This window comes from Salvia hispanica, chromosome 6 (assembly GCF_023119035.1).
Source record: "Salvia hispanica cultivar TCC Black 2014 chromosome 6, UniMelb_Shisp_WGS_1.0, whole genome shotgun sequence".
Classification (NCBI taxonomy): Eukaryota; Viridiplantae; Streptophyta; class Magnoliopsida; order Lamiales; family Lamiaceae; genus Salvia; species Salvia hispanica.
In genome coordinates, this window is record NC_062970.1 from 21,378,123 (window position 1) to 21,402,437 (window position 24,315).

Genomic DNA, 24,315 nt, shown 5'->3' on the forward strand with positions numbered 1-24,315 from the left:
AGTCTCCTTTTTTAGCTTTAATCTAAGCCTAACTTTAAGACAATTTTATATTTATTGATATTTTAGTAAGAATTTTAATTTAGTTTCAACTGAAATTTTTAACATCATATGAATATATAGGGTTTATTAATAATAGTATCTGAAATTATGACAATGTAAATTTATAAATTAATACTGCAAAATTGGATATATTCATAATAAATAAAATCGATCGATAAATCAAGGTAAAAAACAAATAAAAATTAGAGGTAATAGAAAACATTAAAAAAATATCAGAAAATGAGTCTTATAAAGAAGAAAGGGTCTCATTTTACAATTTTCATATTAATTAATGCGATTAATGATAAATATGTATATTATAAAAAAATTAGAAAGTGTATATAATGATAAATTTTAATTACGTATGAAGTACCAGAACTTATTAAAAAATTACATAAGAAGATTCTGACAAAAATGTCCCAGAAATCACATGTCAACAATATAATGGAATTACAAAAATGTCCTTTTAGGGCTTAAGGGCATTTTAGTCAGAAAAAAACAAGATATGTGATTATGTTTAAGGTTAGGGTTGTGTGGATGTATTTTTTTTCCTAGGGGCCTGCAGTGACATAAACGGAAACATTAGGGACTTTTTATGTAGTTCACTCTTTTTATTAAAACGGGAAAAGTAATCAGAATCATGAAAAGAAAGAAAGTAGTACTGTACAACTTTCCAGAATTATAAATTCTAACTTTTCTTAGGTATTCTTTTTCTCAATTTTATGATTCTTTATTGTATTTCATCTATTCAATCTTAATTGTCTCATTTTTTTATTTCAGGAAGTTTCAAGATAATTGAGTCATTTCTAATTTTGGAAAAAAATAACTTCTTTCTTTTACTTTATTTTCTCTCTATTTTTTTTACTTTATTCACCATTCATTTAACACACTATTCGTAAACGGAGGGGGAGTGCTATATACAAACACAATATTTATAGTTTGAAATTGAATTGTATAGGTTACTCGTTAATTTGATTCAATCATTTTCATTATTGGAGTATGTTTTAAAACATTAAAATCAAGATTTCCCGTGTGTAATCTTGAAAAAAAAATCTTGGCCGTCTTTTAAAAAAATAAATTAGAATCACTTCATTTAATGAATTATTAGCCATAATCATAGTAATATCCACCTGCCGGTTGCTTTCCTCATTAAACAATCTCGAAAAAGAAAAAACCATTATTCAGATTCCAATTTAAAGAAAAATTCCAGAGTTGTAATGGGATCTTCACTCCCCAAAATTGCCCCTTTCTCACTGCTTCAACTCCAGTAGTCCAAATTCCCACATTCCCTCTCATCCACGGAGTGAACATAAGTGGGAGAGAATAAAGAATCGAAGCGTGAGAATCGGCCGAAAAAGAGGTGTGATTAATTGAGCTACTTATATTTATGGGGGGAGGCACATTTGTGGATGGTGTTCGTCGCTGGTTCCAAAAACGCCCTAATCCCAATTCCAATTCCATTATTAGTAATCACGAGCAACAGCCGCATTCCGATTTGACGGAAAACTCCCTTTCCATTGTTGAAGACTTTGATTTTTCGGGGCTCAAGTTGATTAAAGTCCCCAAGCGCCTCGATTTCCCATTTTCAAACCCCGCCATGGATTCCCACAAAAAGGTTGCATTTTTATCCCCTTTTGCCTTCTCTCCGGATCGGCTTTTATTTTCTGTTTTGACTTTTTTTGTGTGATCTGATCTGGGGTGCTGTTTGTTTGGTTGATTGATTCAAGAAAAAATGGAGCTTTGCATTTTTTTCCTCAATGGTTTTGTCTGGTTTTGGGCGATTGGAAGTGCTTTTCTTTTGTCAATGTTAGCTGATTAATTGATCTTTGGTGATGTTTGTTTATGTGCTTTCTAATGTTTATGACTGTTGCATTCAACAAGTTATCATCAAATAAGACAAATTGTGTTTGATTCCACCACGATGCTCTCTTTTGCATCGGACTACGACGTTCAAGAACGAGCTTTAGGCATCATCTAGTGGCAAGTTCATGTTATTCTTATTGAGCATCTGTTTTGGCAGAGTAACCTGGAAACCGAATTCTTCACCGAGTATGGGGAGGCGAGTAGGTATCAGGTGCAAGAAGTTATAGGCAAAGGTAGCTATGGCGTTGTAGGTTCTGCGATCGATACTCACACCGATGAAAGAGTTGCAATTAAAAAGATCAATGACGTGTTTGAGCATGTTTCTGATGCCACGCGGATCCTTAGAGAAATCAAGCTTCTTCGCCTGCTTCGCCACCCTGACATTGTTGAGATCAAGCACATAATGCTGCCTCCTTCGCGGAGAGAATTCCGAGATATCTATGTTGTTTTTGAATTGATGGAATCTGATCTTCACCAAGTGATTAAAGCAAATGATGACCTAACACCCGAGCATTATCAATTCTTCCTCTACCAGCTCCTGCGTGGCTTGAAATACACTCACTCAGGTAAACCGTTAGATATATATAACTATAAGATTAAGTTCACATTTTTGTTTCTGCATTTTCAGCAAATGTGTTCCACCGGGATTTAAAGCCAAAGAATATTCTTGCTAATGCCGACTGTAAGTTGAAGATTTGTGATTTTGGTCTGGCACGTGTGTCATTTAATGATGCCCCATCGGCAATATTTTGGACTGTAAGTGTTATTTCCGTGCACATATAGTTTTCTCTCACCCTTGAAATGCATGTGTCAGCTTCCTGACCCTTCTGATTTTGGTACATGTAAAGGATTATGTTGCAACTCGGTGGTATCGTGCTCCTGAGCTATGCGGTTCCTTTTTCTCTAAAGTAAGCTCATCTTTCTTTGAATGTCTCGATGCATTATTTATCTCCAAAAACAGTGATGCTACTAGAATTTTACTCACCCTAAAATTAGTTGATGGTATTAGTTCATTTATGTTCTTGCGGCCTAACCTCTGTTTTCATTTATCTTGAGCGTTGAGCATTGCTGATATTCACGTTAATAAAATTCTGTACCTTTACTTAAAATATTGTTATAATCATTACCAATTATAATGCTGTGCTTATAATTAGTAAACTTGGTGTTGTATTTTTTGTTGGATCTGTGCAGTATACTCCTGCTATTGATATCTGGAGTATCGGATGCATATTTGCTGAGATGCTCAGTGGAAGACCGTTATTCCCCGGGAAAAATGTGGTGCATCAGCTAGACTTAATGACCGATTTGCTTGGCACTCCACCTCCTGAATCTATTGCAAGGGTTAGTTCATTAGCTGGGCTTATTTTATTTTTTAATTAGATTCCTAGTCATATTCGAAGAAAATCCGTTAACAAGGTAAAAAAGAATGCTGTAATTTTCTTGAAGGAATATTTGAATGTTCTTCATGAATCATCGTTTGTAACATAAGTATGTTGCACTTACAATGACAGATCAGGAATGAAAAGGCTAGGAGATATCTCAGCAGTATGCGGAAGAAACAACCTGTTCCGTTTTCTCAGAAATTCCCTAATACCGATCCTTTGGCTCTTCGCTTGCTAGAAAGGCTTCTGGCGTTTGATCCTAAAGATAGACCGACCGCTCAAGAAGTAATTTATGTGGCCTCTTGGTTATTTTGGCGTTCAGTGAATATCACGTCAAGTAAGAAATTCATGGATGGTTTTCTTGTGCAGGCACTGAATGATCCCTACTTTCAGGGGTTGTCAAACGACGACCGTGAACCTACAACTGCACCAATATCGAAGCTCGAGTTTGAATTTGAGAGGAGGAAACTGACAAAAGATGATGTTAGGGAGTTGATATATAGAGAGGTCAGCCTTTGAACATTAGTTTCATTTCCTAATTAATGGTTTCTTGAAGTTATTAACCTTTTCATATTCTGGCAATATCTTTTCTGATTCGGTAGATTCTGGAGTATCATCCTCATATGCTTGAGGAGTATCTCCGAGGCGGAGAGCAGACTAGTGGCTTCATGTACCCAAGGTTAAGCCCGTTTTATTTGTTCGATTACCTAATTTATTGCCTTTTGCCCCTTCTCTACTTTGTCTAAGTTCAAGAGATTGATTAGTGGCCATGTTTTCTGAATAGCGAGTGCATTACTATATTTTTGTTTGGTAATTCGTTTTTCTGACACTGCATCTTTTTATTCAAATCAAGTGGTGTTGATCGGTTCAAGAGACAGTTTGCCCATCTCGAAGAGCACTATGGTAAAGGCGAAAAAAGCACTCCCCTACAGAGACAGCACGCTTCACTACCTAGGTATGATTCCATCTTTGTATACTTTGAAGTAATTAGATAGTGACGATTATATGACTGTCCTTGTTATGCAAATATCAACATGATATAGGAAAAATAAAATTGAGTGTGTTATGAAACCATAAATTTGTAAATTTTCATTTATATTGTTTCTTGGATTATATATGCTTTTGAGTTATGAAAATTGTCTAGATGCTCTAAAGTTCAAAATACTGAACTTGATTTCTTATGGAATGGTATTAGTCGATCGATATTTGTTCGTTAGCCTTTCCTTGATAAGGTTACTTCTTAGCCTCGGAACTGAGCGATCAAACTTATATTGTATAATCGAATTAGTTTCTTTAACCTCTTTGAATTTGTTTCAAGATCCAAGTATCTTGTGTGTCCACGTGCAGAGCGATCAGTCAAATTATATACTGTTGCAGTTTAATCTCACTAATTGCATTCATGTTAGTGATAATCTGCAAACTGCATCGTTCCAGCAAACTCCAAACTATGATCTGAACTGTTAGATTTCAAGGTTTGATGTCAACATATGACAAATAACGTCAACATAAAATGTCAACTCACCGTCATTCGGTTGACAGTGTTGACAATGTGTTGACATTTTTTGGTTGACGTTATTAGTCATCTGCTGACATCAAATCTTGAAATCTAATGGTCTAGATCATAATTTGGAGTTTAGAGATTGTACAATATATACAGTTGCATTTGATTACATCCTCATAGATCATAATGTATTTATTTGTGATACACTGATATATTGTGCATGTAGAGAGCGTGTCCCTGCACCGAAAGAGGAACCTGAAGAGAATGATTTTGAAAAACGAAGTGCAGCTTCCGTTGCTACAACTCTTGATAGCCCCCCAGGGAATGATGGAATGAACAGTAGTTCCCAAAACGGTAACAAGAGCGCTCGTAGCTTGTTGAAGAGTGCAAGCATCAGCGCTTCAAAATGCATTGGTGTCAAAGAAAAGAAAAATGCCGAGGTAAATTGTGTCAAAGACCTTTACAATCAATCTTATCCATGCTCGTTGGTTCATCGTTAACTTGTTGTCTTTGCTCTGCAGGAGGAACCAATCGAAGAGAATAACGAAGAGATCGACATGGTATCGGAGAAAATTGCAGCCCTCCATGCTTGAGCTCGCTTTTCATTGTGAGATTTATGTTGTTTCAGTGCTGCAATTTAGAAAGGGAAATTGGTTTATTTATTTTGGATTAGCACCTCTAATTAAATTTTGGGTTGTACAGAATGTTTTTATGATGTTCATTGACTTATTAATTTATACTAGGGTGCTGTTGTTACTCCTTATGGATCCCAAAAACATTTCTTGCAATATTTATTATAGCCGGTGAAAGGTGTTTGTCTTGCCTAGTAGAAGAAGGAAGTTGTGATATTGATGCATCATTCGGCAATGGTAAAGAATATTGCGCATATTCTTTGTAATAATAATTTTTTTATCTTTTATAAATATTCTTTTACTGGTATATATTATTTCTTTATTTTATATAATGTAATATAAAATTTCAAAATAAAAATATTATTATTAAGAAACTATAATCATTGGATGATATTATATGTATAGCTCGCACAAATTGATAGATCATGAAAAGTTGAAATCATATATTCCCTTCGTCTCATTAAATTTGAAACATTTTATTTCCGACACAGGATTTTATGTAGTGTTATTTTGTCAGTAATTGAAGAGAGAGTAAAGTAAGAGAGATGATATTATTTTCAGTTTTAATGAGACAACCCAAAAAGGAAAAGATTTTATTTCCAATGGGACAGAGGGTGACACGACCATGGAAGCCGTGCTTCAAAGCTTGTACCTGTAGCTGTCGTAAATCAGTATTCGTCCTATTGAGATGATGTCCGAAAACTCTTAAACTGCAACCATTGTCTTCTTCTTTGAAAGAGTTTCGTGTGGGTACCTTGCACACCCCAATCGGAGTCTGGATAAGGGAGATATGGTCGTTTTACGGAAGCTGCGCGTGGCAAAAAAGTCCGGGCGGGTGGCTTTCGGCGGATAAATTCCACCCGCCCGGGTGGTCTCCCGAAGGCATAATGGAGGCAGCAGAGTCCACCTGGGCGGGTGGCTACCCGAAGGCACAGTTGAGGCAGCGACGTCCACACGGGCGGGTGGTTTTTGGACGGCTAAGCCACCCGGGCGGGTGGCCCATGCAGGGACTAGATTTTGTGGGCCTTTTTTTAGGATTTGGCCTTCAACTATAAATAGGACTTTACCTCATTTTCTTTATAGATTGTGATTGAATTAAAGTTATCTCCCTAGTGAGTTTTTCCTCTTTTGAGGAATGTATCCAATTCCTTCCTTGAAGGTTGTTTGTTTCAATTCCATAGATTGATTCAAGTAGAGGTATGCATCATTGGGGTGTATCTATCGAGTAGTGAAGCCAAGGGGTGATAGAGCTATTGAAAGTTGCCTAGGGTTGTTTCCATTGCTTTGCTCAAGGTCCTATGGTTGTAGTTCTTTTATCTCATTATTATACGCATGCTTTCCATTTCTAATCTATCATCCTTTCTAGTTTAGATTCAATTTTTGTAGTTGAGTCTATCTTATGCTTTGTTTTATTGATAAATTGAAATTCAATCTCACAAAAATTATCTAGATCAAACATCATAAATGAATAATTCCTTGGGAAATGGATCATAAATTACATGGATCTACATCAGAGGGAGTATTAAATTACTATAATTTCAATATTTCACTAAAATATTTTAATTAAATTCATAATTATTTTCGTAGTGCTTTAAATAATACCCCATCCGTCCGCAAATAAGAGTCGTGTTTTTTCATTTTAATCCGTCCGCGAATATGAGTGTCGGTTCATAATTACAACTTATGGTAAAGAGGCTTCACATTTCACTAACTTATTTCACTTACATATAATTTAAAACTAATTTCACTAACTTCCTTCCACCCACTTTTCTTAACATTTCTTAAAATCCGTATCGTAACATAATAGGGATGGTCTGATAATAATAGCAGCCCGGGATGTGACATATTCTTTAATTGTATGACTATCAAATAAATTGATAGTGAAATTAATCCCTAGAATTTTTAAACTCGTATTATAAAATTAATTTTGTAATTAATATTTTGTTATAATCTTTAGTGCATCAAATCAAAACATAATAGAGGTAATTTTATTATGGATGGTCGTTACATTCAACGCCCACCTATGCTCGTGACACATTTTTCAACTGTATTATTAATTACGTATTCAAAATATATGCTTACTAGATAATTAATTCTTCATTCATATAATTTTGACAATAGTCCAAACGACCATATAGTGACCTTTCTTTACATATTTCTCTGTGTGCTATATACTATACAGTAAATAATTAAAATCACAAGCTTAAAATTATATTCCAAATCATAAATATTAAAATAGTAGAAGAAAATGATATAAAATACAATGTAGATACGAGATCCAAATTAAAAATATTCTCCATCCGTCTCACTATAAGTGAGAAGTTTCATTTGAACACGATATTTAAGAAAATGATATTTATTGAATTAAGTAGAGATGATAGAGTATATAAGAAAAAAAAGTATGAGAGATGCAAACTGAATAAAGTAAGAAAGAGAATAAAATAAGATATGGAAATGGTGTTTATTGCTAACAAAGAAATCAATCACTTATAATGTGACAATCTAAAATGGAAAGTTGATCACTTATGGTGGGACGGATAAAGTATAAATTAGTTTTTGAATAAAAGAATAATTTAAATAAATTTATCAAAAATAAGTTTAAAAAAAATTGTTTAATAAATAAAAAATGTTAAGTATTGAAGGAAAGTTGAAAAATACAATATATTCTTTTTCACATTGAATTTTATTAATTTAATTTTAAATATTTTCAAATTTTTTATAATTTGTTCTTTTATCTTTTAACTCGTTTTCATTCATATTTGTTTTGTTAAAAATAAAAATAGCACGATATAAAATATTATTTTAAATTTCTCAATATAATATTTTTATTATAAAAAATATAATTTTTTTTAATATTTAGTTGAAAGCATTATAATCCCTTCCTTAATTAAGAGGGGGGGGGGGGGGGGGGTTTATAATGTAAAGATAAAGTACAATTAAATTAGGTAAATTTCTTATTCCAAATGACAGAAAATGACAAATATATCATAACTTTATCACTACTCACTTCTTAAAACTCGTATGGGTTAAGGTGGGACCGGAGGTTGAACTATTGCTTCTTGTTCGATACGTATACAAAAGAAATAAAAATGTAGATTGGCATAAGCTAAATTAAAATAGTGCCTATAATTACTTGATTTGCTCCAATTCTAGAAGCAAGCCTCCTTTGAAATCCAAGTAAGGGCATGACATAGGTGCATCTTCTTCATTGATTTTCCACCTTGCAAAAATTAAACAGTTTGAATAGCTGAATATTGATATGGGATGTGTATTGAGTTAAGAAAAAGAATAATAGAGCATGTAATAAAGATATATACCTGAAATTAAGAATAAAATGGTGAAGGAAAAATGCAGTCTCCAATTTACCAAGTTCTGCCCCAGGGCAGATCCTGACTCCACCACCAAAAGGGGTCACTTTTCTGTTGGTTGTAGGGTCCTATGTATGCATTTTTTTTTTATATTAAGAGAGCAAAACATAATAATCCTTTCATTAATATTGATTTGAAAAACATATACATACTGTCCATCTCCAAGGGTTAAACTCCAATGGGCTTTGATGGAGTTTGGGATCAAGATGTGTAGCTAACATAATTGGGAGGACTTGCCACCCTGCTGGAATTGTATATTCTGCATAAAATTTCATGATTTTAGAAGCCAATATCTCTATTTCTTATTATTAATCATGCAAGAATTAATTGAACCTTTGAATTTGACATCCTTGAGAGCTTTCCTATGCACAAACTTCACTAGATTTCCACAACGCAGAGCCTCATTTATCACCTGCATATTTCTCTCCATTTTTATATTTTAATAGATAGGCCATATAATCAAATGAAAAAAAATTGTAAGTATGCCCACATGAGAAGTAAACTCCATCTTTTTGTAGTCTTCCCAATTCAAAGACTCTCCATCCTTCCTCAAGGATTGATGTTCTTCCTGAATGAAGCCAAATGAATAAGTATGAAGATTAAATAATTCATTCTCCCTCCGTCCTACAAGAATATTCATTTTATAATTTTAAAAACTTTTTTTTTCTATCTCTCTTTTCTTTACTAATTGTGCATTAAAACACGTGTCTAACAAAAAATGTGTACTTTTGTGTGAGTATGGAACTAAAACTAACGAAAATTGCTAACCCGGAGCTTTTGAAGGGCAGATGGGGCCTTAGCTAGAAAGTAGACAACGAGGGCCATAAGGCCTGAGGTTGTTTCATAGCCAGCAAACAGAAGGTCCATCAAAACGCTCACTGTTTCTTCATCATTTAAATTATCCCTTTGCACTACTTCATCTAGGAAATCCCCTCTCGCATTTTTCATCATTTTTTCCCTCTTTTTTGTTGCATCTTTCAAAATTGATGTGATCCTCCTCCTTGCCTGCACACCTCCAAAACATTAATTAAATTGGAATTACATTGGTATTAGTATTATAAAGAATTGATTTTGAAGGAATTGAACATATCTCTAACCATTTACACCAAACTCAAATTCATTTTTAGTACATGTCACACGAAAAAATAGTTTTACTCCAACCATTTACAACAAATTCAAAGCTTACACCATTTTTGATATGCCTCACAAAATTTTTGAGGTAACACCAAATTTGGTGTTGTAAAAAAAAAAAACCAAAAAATGGTTTGGATTTGGTATATGTTGGAGAATTTTTATACACCAAAACTCATTTTTAGTGTATGATTGGAGAATAATTTAATTCGAAATCCTTTGTTCGGTAAAAATGATACCCATTTAGCGTGTGTATGTGTGTGCAGTGTGTGCAGTGTGAGTGTGCATGCAATGTGTGTTTTGTGTTTAGTATGTGTGCAGTGTGTAGTGTGTGAATGTGCCCAATTTTATGAATATTAAGAATTCCAATTATCTACCGTTGATATCGAATTCAAATTGTGGAATTGAGACTAATGTTGATATAGTATTCAAATTGTGGAATTGAGAGGAATATGAATTCTAAAATCAATTCCAAATCCAAATATTTTGGGTACCAAATATTAGATTTTGAATTGAACCCACAAATTCTATAGTAGCTAGTATGAGATTTACCTTGAGAGCCTTTGAATAAGCAGTCCCGGGAAAATAAACAGGCAGAGAAACAAAGCCTTTCATGAAAGTCAAGAATTCTTCAAGTATATTTTCAGCTATAGGGTCATCAGGCTCAATACTCAATAGATTTTTTAACATAAGATAAAAAGTCAGCTGCACAAACCAAGCAGAGTTGTTAATAATCAATATAGTATCACACACATTAAACAATTTATACATGAATATATGTAGTTATGTACCTTCTTGGCTTCTTTGAAGAAGTGGAGTGGGGTGGAAAGGGATGTCCAAGAATGTATTAAGGAGAGGGAGAATGAATCGACATAGGATAAAAACTCGGGGCTCGACTTAGAGGCGTTGATGAAGCTAAGCGAGACGTTCCTCAGCTTCTTGTGGAGGCTGCCCGAGACAAGCATCATCGACAACTTGCCAAGGATGTCGTGGACCGGCTTGGGGTAGCTGCTTCCGAATAGCGTTTCTTCGTTTTGGAGAATAAACGCGTATAGCTCGAGGTCACACGACACCACCGTGGGGCTTCCGAATAGGTGGGACCGGAAGACATTGCCATAGCTAGAGCAATGATCTTGCAAGAAGAAGCCAAGAGAGTTTGATTTATGAGATTTTAGAAAGCCAAGAGTTTCACCAATTAAAGGGAAATGCCACATGCTTCCATCAGGCAACCCTGACTTTGGCTTCTCTTTAAAAATCCACATCCCAAAAACCTTGCACATTAAAATCAAAACTATACCTAAAAACATACTCAAAATCACACCACCCATTTTTATGTTTATGCCACTCTTAATTACACCATCACATTGCTCTGCCTTTTTATACTTAAACATCCACCACGCTTAAATGCTTTTGATCCTTTAATTAAGTCCTATTTTTTGAAAAAATTCATTGATTTAAATTATGAGTTAATTATTGTAGTATTCCATCCGTCCCATAAAAGTATGTGCACTTTCCATTTTCGTCCGTCCCACAAAAATATGTGCATTCCATTTTTGAAAAGTTATACTCCCTCCGTTCCACAAAAAATGTCACACTTTCCTTTTTAGATTGTCCCACAAAAGATGTCACATTTTCTTTTTTGGAAAAAAGTTCTCTCTCACATGAATATAAAAATTATATTTTCTTTCTCCTTTTAACACACAAAACAAACCTCCTAAAATCCCGTGCCGTCCCACAAGTGTGACATCTTTTGTGGGATGGAGGGAGTATCATTTTAATAATATAGGTCCCACTATCCGCTAACACTTTTTTTACTACCATTCTCCTCCTCTCTCTTATTTTATCATATCATTCTTCTCATCTCTCTTATTTTACCAATTTTTTCTTAATTTTCGTGCCGTACCAACTGTACATTTTTTTTTGAAACGGAGGGAGTATTAAATATCATACATATATAATTATGTTACTATATTTAAGTTGTAGGGTGGAGTACGTACTACATTATTTTTCAAATAGATTTTTATTTCATCATATAATAGTTTAATATCATGAAAAATTGTTTGAAAGAAGAGAAGATAGGAGAAGATATTCATTAGAATCTTTACGTTGGTACTATATTGATACTCCAAAAATAGATTGATATTCCTAGAATATATTACTCTCTTCGTTCCGGCCAAGATGACACATTTCTTAGCCGGCATGAGATTTTAAGAATTATTGGTTAAACTATTTAATTAGAGAGATAAAAGGTAGGTGTAAGTATTAATATACAGAGAGGATGAAAGATAAATATTTTAATAGGAGTGAGAAAAAGTGGTTGAATGTATTAATTGGAGAGAGAAAGTTTCCAAAAAAAGAAATGTATCATCATAGTTGAGACAAACTAAAAAGAAAAACGTGTCATCTTAAGCGGGACGGATGGAGTAATACTTTTTTTTTACATGTATTCTGTAATATCCATTATAACTTTGGTGGAAGAATAATATAATGCGAAATTTGATAATCATTTTCTATTTTACTAGTATACTGTAAGTCAATGAAAGAGTGCAAATCTTATTTATATACGCAGCACTCGGTTCATGTGGCGCTCTAGATATGTTTGTTTATCATTCTTTTATATGAACTAATTTATTTAATCTGTATCTGTTTAGAATCTTAAACTTTGTTTGAGATATGAGAAAAATAATAATTTAATTTGTAGGTCAGCAATAAAGATTTTTCAATCTGAGGCTAGCAAAAACATATAATTGGACTCGTGTAGCGTGTAGGTTTCAACAACTTTCAACTATCCCTCCGTCCACGAATAAGAGTCCTATTTTTTCATTTTGGTCCGTCAACAAATAAGAGTTCCAGTTCATAATTACTATAGATGGTAAAGAGACTCCACATTCCACTAACTCATTCCACTCACATATTATTTAAAACTAATATATACAAGTGAGATCTCTATTCCACTAACTTTCTTCCACCCATTTTTCTTAGCATTTCTTAAAACCCGCTGCATTTTTCTTAGCATTTCTTAATCGTGAACGAAGGGAGTATAATTCCACTAACTAAAAACTAAAATCTAAAACAAGAATTGAAGTAAACGATTGTTGAGCCTTATGCAATTAATGTTTGAGAAAAGATAAATTGTATGCGCATAATACTTTTTAAATTTAATGACTAACTATTTGTAGTATATAAACTTTAATATTTTTAGCATTACCATTTTTAGGAATAAAAAACACAAACATTATACTCTGTTGGTTATTTTCTGCGGAAGATCAACCACCAAATCTGACTAATGTACGTACTATTTTTATTCTACTTGGCATAACCAAATCAACATGGCTTTCTAAGTGGTTTTTATTCTACTAATCACGAACATGAAAGTGATCTAAAATATCATAAACGTTTCATGAGTGTTCACATTGAATACGTTTTTGCCGAGAATATCTTATTTGGGTCGGTTTGGAAATTACAAATGGAATGTAAAGTTTAAGAAAATTTAGATAAATTTGAAGTTTACGGGAAAACTAAATTAGACCAAATTTTATGATTTTAGACACAAATATTCATTTTTATTTTAATTTACTTTTAAAGATAAATAGTTTTATACTAAGAAAATATTAGCCATTATCTCTTCCTTAATTAATATAGAGGATGATTATAGAATTGTTTAATCATAAAATAGTTTGATGCGAATATTTTCAACAATTTATAATTAAAAGTATACTACTCCCTCCGTCCCGCTTTAGCAGTCCCATTGACTTTTCTGCACTCATTTTGTAAAAATGATAATAAATAGTTAAAGTGGAGAAATAATAAAGTAAAAAAGAGAATAATGTAGATAAGACTCTTCTCTATATTATTCTCTTTTTTACTTTATTATTTCTCCACTTTAACTATTTATTATCATTTTTACAAAACGAGTGCAGAAAAGTCAATGAGACTGCTAAAGCGGGACAGAGGGAGTAATAAAATCATTTTTTCAGTTTTGATTTAGCTATTAAGTAGTACTATCAATGTAACGTTCTAATAGAATGATTTATTTTTCCTGATTCTTAGATATTTATATTAAAGGACATTATCATTTCCACATTAATTATAGAAAAGTAAATGTTTAATACTAAATTATTTAATAATTACAAATTTACATTAAATGCGAATTACCTAAAATGACAAATTGTATATTCATAGCCTAATTTCTTAATATTAAATCCATTCAATCCCATACCGAATAATGTTTTCTTTTGTATCCCAATTACTGATATGTACGTAACTAACCAAAACAAACACAACCATGTCTATTTTATGGATGTCAATTAATGAAGCATCGATGTAATATACGTTGATAACAGAAAATTCTTTTTGTATAGCGAAGCATTATCATGAAGTTGTGTATATAGAAACACTATTTTCGTGAAAATCAATCTTCAACGTCCGTTTAGTGAACAATTTTGACGTGGAATATACGTGACCCATCCCATTATAGTATTATATAGTCAAAATTAAGACGTGAAAACAAAATATAGGTTGCAACTTAAATAAATCTCGGCACCAATCACATATCTGCAAATTCCACATCGAAAAGATCTTCCCCTTTCTTCCAAACTTGAGATACCATGCCAAAAAGTTTCCCTTTAAATATTTAAATCTCTCACAAAAAAGGGCCGATTCTGTTTTTTATGCCAACGATTTTGTAATTTGGTCAAATGATGTAATTAGTGATAATTAATCGTATGTCTAATACTAATTGGAACTATTCAATGTTGGGCCAACTTTGATTCGGAATATCCCTCTATTTCAGGATAAAAGCCCTAACCTTGTTTTATTTATTTCCTAATTTAGATAAGTAAGACATTCTTTCACTATTATAAACATTTTAATGGTACCGTCTTATTGGTCTTGATATCTTTAACTAATACTCCATATTTGTATATGGATGAATAATTAAGGTTTGTCGTTAAACATGAATAATTAAGGTACCGTCTTATAAACATTTTAATGGTACCGGCCCCTAAAGGGAAGCAAATTTGCAGAAATTTGAGTCTAAATTAATCCATAACCTTTTAAAGCATATGATCATGCAAGAGTTTAAAAGTTTTTCCTCTATGATGTTGATGATTATTGTAATAAACCGACCGCCAAGGTTGGCTTCAATTCTTTGCAAGTATTTTGGCTTTTCGCCTCTAAAATAATTTTGTTTTTGCATGAACTAATCGAGTGTTAAGAGTTTTATGCATTTTGAAATATCTTTTCAAGTTCTTATACACTCTGGTATTTTTAGTCAATGAAAAGGAATAGTCCCTTCTTATGTTATTAGGAGTACCGATTTTCCATTTTAATCTATTTACGATTAAAAGTCTCGGTTCATATTTATTATAAATGGTATGTAGATCTCACATTTCACTGTTTTTTTACCCACTTTCTTTTATATTTCTTAATGTTGGACGAATGGATTATTCAATGTGTTATGTTTATAGATTTATAAGATATTATTATTGTATATAAATACATAAGAAACAAACATGTGTAACTCTTTTGCGTAGTAGACTAGTTGTTAGTGTCGTTCATACTAGGTAACACAATTAGTTTTTTGTAGAAGATAAATAGTACTCCCTCCGTCCGGCATTATGAGTCCAGGTTAGACATTTGCATAAAAAGTGAAATTAAAATATTATAAAATAAACACTAAAAAGCACAAGTAAAAACACATCCAAACAATAAAGCAAATAATAATGCAAATGGATCCCACATTCCATTATCACACACTCCAATTATTACACACTCAAACATTTTTTAAAATCCGCACCCAACTCAACCGGGACTCTTAATGCCGGACGGAGGGAGTAGTACTACATTTGTTCCCTCATAGCTGAGTAACGTTTATTTTGCACCCGTTTTGGAAAAATCATAATAAATAGTTAACGTGGAGAAATAGTAAAGGAAGAGAGAGAATAATGTAGAGAACTCTCTTAATTTACTCTTTCTCCACTTTAACTATGTATTATGATTTTTCTAAAACGAGTGTAAAAAAGAAGCGACTCAGCTATGAAGAATGGTGGGAGTATTTCACAACCTACATAATATTTAGCTACTTTTCGTGAAAAGTTGTAGTGTCATCGCGTATGTTTCCTTACCTTAAAAAACAAATGACACTAGCTAAGTCTGACTTGATAATATCCCGAAAAGGTGTTTTGAATGGAGTTTAGTTATTAAAAAACTAGTCAATTAAAATTTATTCCATGAATAACAAATAAAGATTTAGAATTAGACAACTCTTGGAAAAAAAATATTAATTAATTAAATCAATAACAAATTTTAATTAATTAATGGATATTTATATCTTAAGCACGAGAAATAATTAAATTAAAGAGGTAACTCAGAATTATTATAATTTCAAATTTGAATGGACAATTAACATTATTTTACTATAGTGATTTATAATAATATTCTATTTAGACTTAAATTAAAGCTTAATTTAATTAATTAAAAGCGTACAAACCTCCGTAACTTCATGATTTAACCTAACATGACTTCAAAAAATAGATGAATAAATTAGAGATAGAGTGTATAAGTGATAGGGTTTAACCTATCAAATTGATAGGAATTCATATGAAATTATATGAAAAAGAGATTAGAGAGGGTGGAACTAGCGTGACTTTGAGAGATTTTGAGAGAACTGGCGGTTTCTCCAAGAGGAATAACCGAAAGAGAGAACGAGATTAATAATTTAATTTTTCATTCTGCTTGATAATAATAAAAGACTCCACACATAAAATATGTGTGGTACAAAAAGATCTCCTGACTAGGAAAGCAAATCAAAAGCATATCAAATCCTAACCACTATGGAAAGTAAATAAAATCATAATAACTAAATAATACTAAAACATAAATAAACTAAATAAATATACGGAGAGAATATCAGCTCCCTTTCGGAATGGAATATCAGGTCCCTATCAACTCCCCCATTGTTGAAAACCACCTTGCCCTTAAGGTGAAAGTCAGAAAAATAACCTTCCATCTCGTTGGCGTCATCTTTGTTTGGATCTTCGCCTGCAAACAAAATTGTATCGTTTGGGTTCGCAACGAGTGATGGACAAACCTCCTGTGGACATGAGATCTCTTCCGCGACTTCAGTGACATACCCAATGATGACAATAGTGATTTTTGGGCTAGGAGATTTTGGAGGAAATTTGGTTTCCACCAAATCCATTGGCTCATCTAGCTTTTCAGACTATTCATCATCATTTTTTACCGTCTCTTCGATGAAGGGATCAGACTTGACATTTATTGTTGGCTCATCATCGTTTTTTGTGACAGGCTCAAAAGAATCAGATGTGGCCTCCTTTTTAGCCATGGCCTCTTTTTTAGCTAAATATGCAACTGCTTCCGTAATTTTGTTGAGAAGTTTATTCGTATCGGCTAAGTAAATGACATCCTCATCAAAATTATGATAAACAACATCCATAAATTCTTGCCATGAGCACATAGGGTTCGAGCATCGATACTCGTGGAGCCATACGGATGTTGGATGGTCAAAAAATAACCTCACAAAAAATAGACGATCAGCATCAGAAAACAAGTGATAGTCAAAATATTCTTGAATATCCAAAATCCATCTCACAGGGTTAACACCAGAAAACCGAGGAGGGGAGTCTGGAGGAGAGTTTGACAGCAAGACGGACATGATGGTATCATTAGGAGGATGAGAACCTAATGAAAGCACCAATTTGATAGGGTTTAACCTATCAAATTGATAAGAATTAATATGGGATTAATTCCTATCTGGAGAAATTATATGAAAAGAGATTAGAGTGGGTGGAAACTAGCGTGACTTTGACAGATTTTGAGAGAACTGGTGGTTTCTCCAAGAGGAAGAACCGAAGGAGAGAACGAGATTAATAATTTAATTCTTCATTCTGCTTAATAATAATAAAGACTCCACACATATTTATAAAATATGTGTAGTACAAAAAGATCTCCTGACTAGGAAAGCAAATCAAAAGCAAATCAAATCCTAACCACCATGGAAAGTAAATAAAATCATAATAACTAAATAATACTAAAACATAAATAAACTAAATAAATATACAGAGAGAATATCAACTCCCGTCCGAAATAAAATAGAATATCAGGTCCCTATCAATAAGTCTCATTCTTAGAAATTCATCTCATTCTTTGAAATTTACATCGCCTCTCATAGAGTGAGATCGAATTTATTGTCCTACTCTAGTACTCCCTTCGTCCCGGCTAAGGTGAGTGTAAGTATTAAAAAGAGAGAAAAAGAGAGTGAAATATTTAATTGGGGAGAGAAAAAAAGTGGTTGTTTGTATTAATTGAAGAGAGAGTTAATAAAAATAGAAATTTGTCATCCTGGTTGAGATAACTAAAAAGAAAAGTATGTCATCTTAAGTGGGATGGAATGAGTACTAGAAATTATGTCATTTGTCTATTTGAGACCTAGATAATTTTATAAGCTTAGTTCTCTCTAAGATCAAAATAAAAGTTTGAAAAGGAGTCAGAAGATATGCGGTTGAGTTCTGAAGATCATCACATGGAGAAATAGCAAGCAACTTTGACTCTTTGGAGAATCTTGAAAGTATAACTTTCCCACCGTAGAGTTCGTGTTTTATTTTTTACAACGCCAGTTATGTGAATTATTTGACGTTCCTAGTATGTAATATGTGTTAGCACAAATAATTTCGGTCAAAATAATCACCTATACAAATCATATGTGATGCTCCGCTTTTTTTCATCTTTTTATTTAAAATTTGACCGTGAGTGAATGCTGAACGATTCATATATGTTGTTCTTGTTTTGTTTAGGAAATCAATATATACATTTTTTTTTATGATTGACAAATGTTATGAAATGTTTTATAAGTAATCGAGGAATGAAATGTGTTTTATAAATGTGAGAATGGAATTTATAAATTATAGTATTTGGAATAACACAAAGATACTAAGTACAAATGGTTAAGTAAAATTAGTACTCCCTCCGTTCCCCAAAATCTGTCCCAATTTGATCTGGCACGGGTTTTAAAAAATTGTTTGACTTTGTATTAAATGAAGGTGTGTAATGGAATAAGGGTCACATATTGAGGAGATATAGGGTGTATTCAATGTCTATTTTTGGTAAGATTCTAAATAGGACAAAGTTTGTGGGATAGACGAAAATGGTAAAATGGAACAAACTTTGGGGGACGGAGGGAGTATTTCTTTTTATAGAGTTAAGGAGTTTAAAGTCTAAGGACATGCTTGGTATGATGGAATTAAATGAGGGCAGAATGGAATGGAGGTTGGAATGGAATGAAGATAAGAATGAAATGTCAATTTCCTTGGATTTCCTTTGCATTTTCATCCATCCATTCATTCATTTCATCACACCAAGCAAATGAATAGAATAGAAGTAGAAATCACATTCCATTCCACCATTCCATTCCATCATACCAATAAACCCCTAAGAATTTAAACACAATTTTCGGTCCTAGTAACAATAGAAGAAAGGACAAGCCCTTCTCTTCCAGCCCACTTCATATTCGAAGCCTACTTTGGTTGAGCTCATTTCAGCTATTTCCAGCAAAAGTCAGATAACTATTCAATATTGATTTCTCAAAATCTGTCATATACTCATGTTTGATAAGATAGATAATTCATTTAGGGACGTTGGTTCTATAAATAAAAATGTCTTCATAGAATTTCATCTACGTATCTATCCTATTAAAATACTCAATAAATTTAAATCCCCAAGATGTACATATACTCTACCATTGGAGCAGGAGAACTTCACAAGTTTCACCACGACTTCCGCCCAAAAGTGAAACTTGTGTACAAACTTGACTGTTTCACCACCATTCAATTATTTGTTGTGGGCCACTTCTAATTACTTTTTATGGGCAACGATTTTAACAAAAAGGAGTGGGCTAGGAAATTCTTTTACTAGTTCTTTGGCTCATTAATGTAATCAAAGGAATATTGTGATTTGCTTAAGTTTTGATTATTTCTTTTGGGCCGCAATGTGTTTAAATGTTGGGCTGTTATGCCCATTTTAAAAAAAGAAATGGACTAATTCCAAGTGCATGGGTATTAATGAGAAGTGGACCTGATTTAAAGTATGATGAACTAGAATTAATTAGTTTATCGATTAATGAACTAAATTAATTAAATTCCCAGATAAAGCTACGGACAACGCACAACGATCGCTGGCCAAGGTGCAGCAGCCCACTGCGAAAACACAGCGCACGATTTGGTCTCCTTTCTCTCCAAAATTTACCAAATTTAGCCACCTTTTACCTTATTCTCATCGGACTCGTACAAATTCATGATCTAGCCCAACATGACTTCAAAAAATAGATGAATAAGTTAGAGACAGAGTATATAAGTCTTATTCTTTGAAATTTCCATCCTCTCTCATCAGGGGGCGGACCTAGCACTGGCAAGCCGCCGCTCCAGCGGGGGCTTGGCCAGTGTCGGACCCAGTACGAGCAGTATCTCCTCTCTGACCGCCATAGGCGCTCTGCAACTGTGCTATGTGAGAAAATCTGATATGGGGAAGAAGATGGTCTTACTGGGCTACTAGTTATATATTACTCCGTATGTTGGGCTTGGGTCATTAGGGTTGTTATTGGAACGGAAGCCCAAATTTCTAAATACTCCCTCCATTCGCGAATAGGAGTCTCGTTTTTCCATTTTAGTCCGTCCGTGAATAGGAGTCCTGATTCACTTTTACCATAAATGGTAATAGGGTCCCACCTTCCACTAACTCATTCCACTCACATTTCATTTAAAACTAATATATACAAGTGTGACCTCTATTTCACTAACTTTTTTCCACCCACTTTTCTTAACATTTTTTAAAACTTGTATCGTCCATGAATGTTACTCCTAATGGCGGACGGAGGGAGTATCTAATAAATTACTATGTACTCCTTTAAATATAACCGCTTCAAATTATTAAGAGGGTGCAATAATAAATTTATCGCATTCCAAGTTTCCACGCACCATTTTTGGTGTTAATATTTTTGTGATCTTCTTAATATTATCGTGTAAATTTTTAGGATAATCTCTTTTTTGGCATCTTCATCTAATTTTGAATATTATGAATATTTATATGCTTCTTTTTATATCAGTATATAATTATATGTCAAATATGTAATTTTTGAGACAATTACCGAATTACTTCCTTTTCACTATGAAAAATATTGGTGGTGAAGTTCCTCTCTCATGTATATTAGAAGAACATATAGAAAATTGCCACCGTCCAAGTGTCCCAAATATTAGTGAAATAATTTATAAAAAAAAATTGATAACGAGATTATTCTTTAGATCATGGTGATTTGTCTGATACAATTACATTTAGCATCTCCTAAAAATTATAAAAAATTATATATAAAAAAAAAGTTAAATATTTTAATATTATTTTATTTAAAATTCAGCACCGACTTTCTTTAACTTCTAGTTCCATCCCTACCTGTCATACCATGATATCGAATTTTATTGTCCTACTCTAGTACTAGAAATTATGTTATTTGTCTATTTTGATACCTAGACAATTTTATAAGCTTAGTTCTCTATAGGATCAAAATCAAAGTTTGAAAAAGAGTCGGAAGATATGCGGTTGAATTCTGAAGATTATCATATTGAGAAATAGCAAGCAATTTTGATTCTTTCGAGAGTCTTGAAGGTATAACTTTCCTACCGTAGAATTCGCTTTTTATTTTTTACAACGTCAGTTACGTGGATTACTTGACGTTCCTAGTATGCAATGTGTCATAGCATAAATAATTTTCGTCAAAATAATCACCTATACAAATCATATGTGATGCTCCGCTATTTTTCATCTTTTTATTTAAAACTTGACTATGAGTGAAATGCCGAACGATTAAATCTTATGTTGTCCTAGTTTTGTTTAGGAAATCAGTATATATAAATTTTTTTTATGATCAACAAATGTTATGAAATCGTATTTCATAAGTAATCGAGGATTATAAATATGAGAATGGAATTTATGAATTATAGTATTTGGAATTGTTGAATATTGGACTCCTTGCTTTGGGCTTCTAATATTAATTGGTTGGGTTGCTCTTTTGCTGAGCCCATATAATTAATTGTTGGCCTAAATTAAGTCTGGCCCGTTTTCTTGCCAGAGCTGCTGGATGCGCGCCACCTGGCAACTCCACGCAGATCCTGCATCACTACCGTTGGATGGGTGTTGTGTTTGTTAAGTGAGAGTGAGTCTCTGGACTCCACTCATTCGATTAACAAACTCTCTCTCTCTCTCTCTCTCTCTCTCTCTCTCTCTCTCTTCAGAAACTACCGCCTTTCTCTCTTCATTCTCTCTAACCGGAGTTATAGGCAACTTCTTCGGTTTCCTTCTCAGATCTAGGGTTTGGTCTTTTGTCTGTGACCCCAATCCCGAAGTGCTTGGAGTCTTTTTAGGGTTCTTGTGTTCTTGGTGTTGGGGCTACCGCAGCGGAAGACACGGAAAAGAAACAGGTCCTTAACGGATCTATTTAGGTGATTATGCATTCGATTCCAATTTCATGCAATAAACATAGATCTATAGATCACACATCAAATATTCACATAAACATGCATATTCGACGTGAATTAAATGTTACCTCATAATTCGACATCGGATTGACGTTGCTTGCTGCACCTCCGGGCGATCCCTGGTTTACCGACCATGTATCTTCCGATCTATTCCCTTGTCCTTGATAATTCATCCGTGTGGGCAGATCTTGAATAATCAACAATAGCTTTGGTGAGATTTAGGAAGAACACCACACAAAACAATCTATCTTGATTCAATTCTATGGATTAGAATGAACAAGACAAGGCTAAACCAAAACCCTAGATCTCCTTGTTCTATGGCTCGAAAATCGAGGCAAGAAGGGGAGCGAGAGAGGCTGAGTGATCGGCGGCTAGGGTTAGGGTTTTTGGTTGTGAATTGTGTCAATTGTGTATTTTTGGATTTCCACATCTCACGACTATTTATAAAAGACTTATTGGGCTAGAATGGGGATCCATGGAATGAAATAGATGTTGGGCTCACCCATTAGATAAATATCTAATTAAATCAAATGACCCATGATTTAATATATTATCAATGGAATATTATTTTGTTCCACTATAGAATAATATTGCACTCCCATCTAAATCACCAAATTACAAATAACTTGGGTCCATTTTATTTTATAATATTTCCCGCGTTTAAGATTATCTTGATCCGTCAATTTAATTCTTTTGTCTGCTATGTGACTAGATTTAAATTAATTCTCCAAAGAGTTTTATTAGTTTGAAACTTTATTTATTATTCGTGGAATAAATTCCAACTGCGCAGTTTTCTGAATAATAAATTCCTTTTCAAACACCTCTTGGGGATCACCCCTTAGGGATTTAATCATACCACACTGGACACGCGAATTCTATGAAATAATATTCCAATACCTTCATCTTATTCAATTACTACTACCCAAGATATCATGAACTTGAGTTACATACAAACTCTCACATATTGATAAGTCAAAGTGGAAACAATATTGATATTAATTCCATAGACTAGAAAATACTAAAATTTCTGAAATATATTCTTACAGTAGATAGCAATAAAGAATACATTTCATATTAGATCCTTTCAGTGCTTTATCACACCGGTGTTACTATTCCCGTCTTAGGTAAGAGAGAATTATCACAAACACCGCAACCGTACCAATAGGTAGCCAAAGCCTGTTTAGGTTGTGAATACATTTTTCTTCTTACTAGATCTGACCATGTCCCCTACTGGAAAACTTTATGAGGAGATTCATCGAATTTCCCTACTTGACCTTCTTAGTAAAAAGCCTTAGAATTGTTTATCATATTTCAATAATAAACCATCATATTATATTATTTATTCTCATAATTAGGTAAACAAGTGGACGTGGCGTTTCTTGTATAAATGCACAAGCTGACTGTACAAAGGCATGTACGCTCGAAGCATCTTTTAGTATACAAACCCCATCCTAAGCATCTATTAGGATTTACTTGGATAGAATTAATCCATCCTTATCCTAAAATTAATGTCTAGGTGTATATCATAAAAGATTAGCTAAGTCTCAATTTAAAATTGCCAGTTTAATATATAAATCTGCATTTATCCAATCAAGACAAAATCCATTTAAAACACACCAATTAAATTCGAGAATTAAAATTCTCATAGCTTTCATAAAATCACATGACAAGAAATATCTTATTACATCTTTAATTCATATTGATGTTTTTCTAGATGATATAAAATTCACCTTCATAAAGATTAAAGAAAAAATTCAACTTAAATAAATAATTAAGGATTTTAATAGCAAAATTAATGCTATATGAATTTCTCACATCTTTAAAATAATTCGATGTTATCTAGATGAAACAAAATCATCT

General features: G+C 33.1%; 2 protein-coding genes across 2 annotated transcripts; one reads left to right on the top strand and one right to left on the bottom strand.

The window, feature by feature from the left end:
- Nucleotides 1-1,208: 1,208 nt before the first annotated feature.
- LOC125193649 (mitogen-activated protein kinase 9-like) lies at nt 1,209-5,614 on the top strand. The gene is made up of 11 exons (XM_048091485.1): nt 1,209-1,654; nt 2,060-2,468; nt 2,531-2,658; nt 2,751-2,810; nt 3,094-3,243; nt 3,414-3,569; nt 3,654-3,791; nt 3,887-3,963; nt 4,138-4,239; nt 5,012-5,225; nt 5,307-5,614. Exons 1-11 carry the CDS (start codon nt 1,427-1,429, stop codon nt 5,376-5,378), a joined length of 1,734 nt encoding a protein of 577 aa, XP_047947442.1. The 5' UTR covers nt 1,209-1,426; the 3' UTR covers nt 5,379-5,614.
- Nucleotides 5,615-8,546: 2,932 nt separating this feature from the next.
- On the bottom strand, nt 8,547-15,658 carry LOC125194913 (cytochrome P450 724B1-like). Its single transcript, XM_048093127.1, has 9 exons — nt 15,616-15,658; nt 10,708-11,207; nt 10,469-10,621; nt 9,554-9,790; nt 9,276-9,353; nt 9,119-9,197; nt 8,938-9,044; nt 8,735-8,853; nt 8,547-8,637 (listed from the first exon to the last, which is right to left on the bottom strand). Exons 1-9 carry the CDS (start codon nt 15,656-15,658, stop codon nt 8,547-8,549), a joined length of 1,407 nt encoding a protein of 468 aa, XP_047949084.1.
- Nucleotides 15,659-24,315: the final 8,657 nt, after the last annotated feature.

Excerpts from the sequence above, each read along its gene's own strand:
- LOC125193649 (XM_048091485.1), top strand. The coding sequence starts at position 1,427 with ATGGGGGGAGGCACATTTGTGGATGGTGTTCGTCGCTGGTTCCAAAAA. Across the intron at positions 1,655-2,059 it reads CCATGGATTCCCACAAAAAG|AGTAACCTGGAAACCGAATT; the intron begins GTTGCATTTTTA and ends CTGTTTTGGCAG. Across the intron at positions 2,659-2,750 it reads CATCGGCAATATTTTGGACT|GATTATGTTGCAACTCGGTG; the intron begins GTAAGTGTTATT and ends GTACATGTAAAG.
- LOC125194913 (XM_048093127.1), bottom strand. The coding sequence starts at position 15,658 with ATGTGGGATCCATTTGCATTATTATTTGCTTTATTGTTTGGAT. Across the intron at positions 11,208-15,615 it reads ATTTGCTTTATTGTTTGGAT|TTTTGATTTTAATGTGCAAG; the intron begins GTGTTTTTACTT and ends TTTTAGGTATAG. Across the intron at positions 10,622-10,707 it reads TCTTCAAAGAAGCCAAGAAG|CTGACTTTTTATCTTATGTT; the intron begins GTACATAACTAC and ends TGGTTTGTGCAG.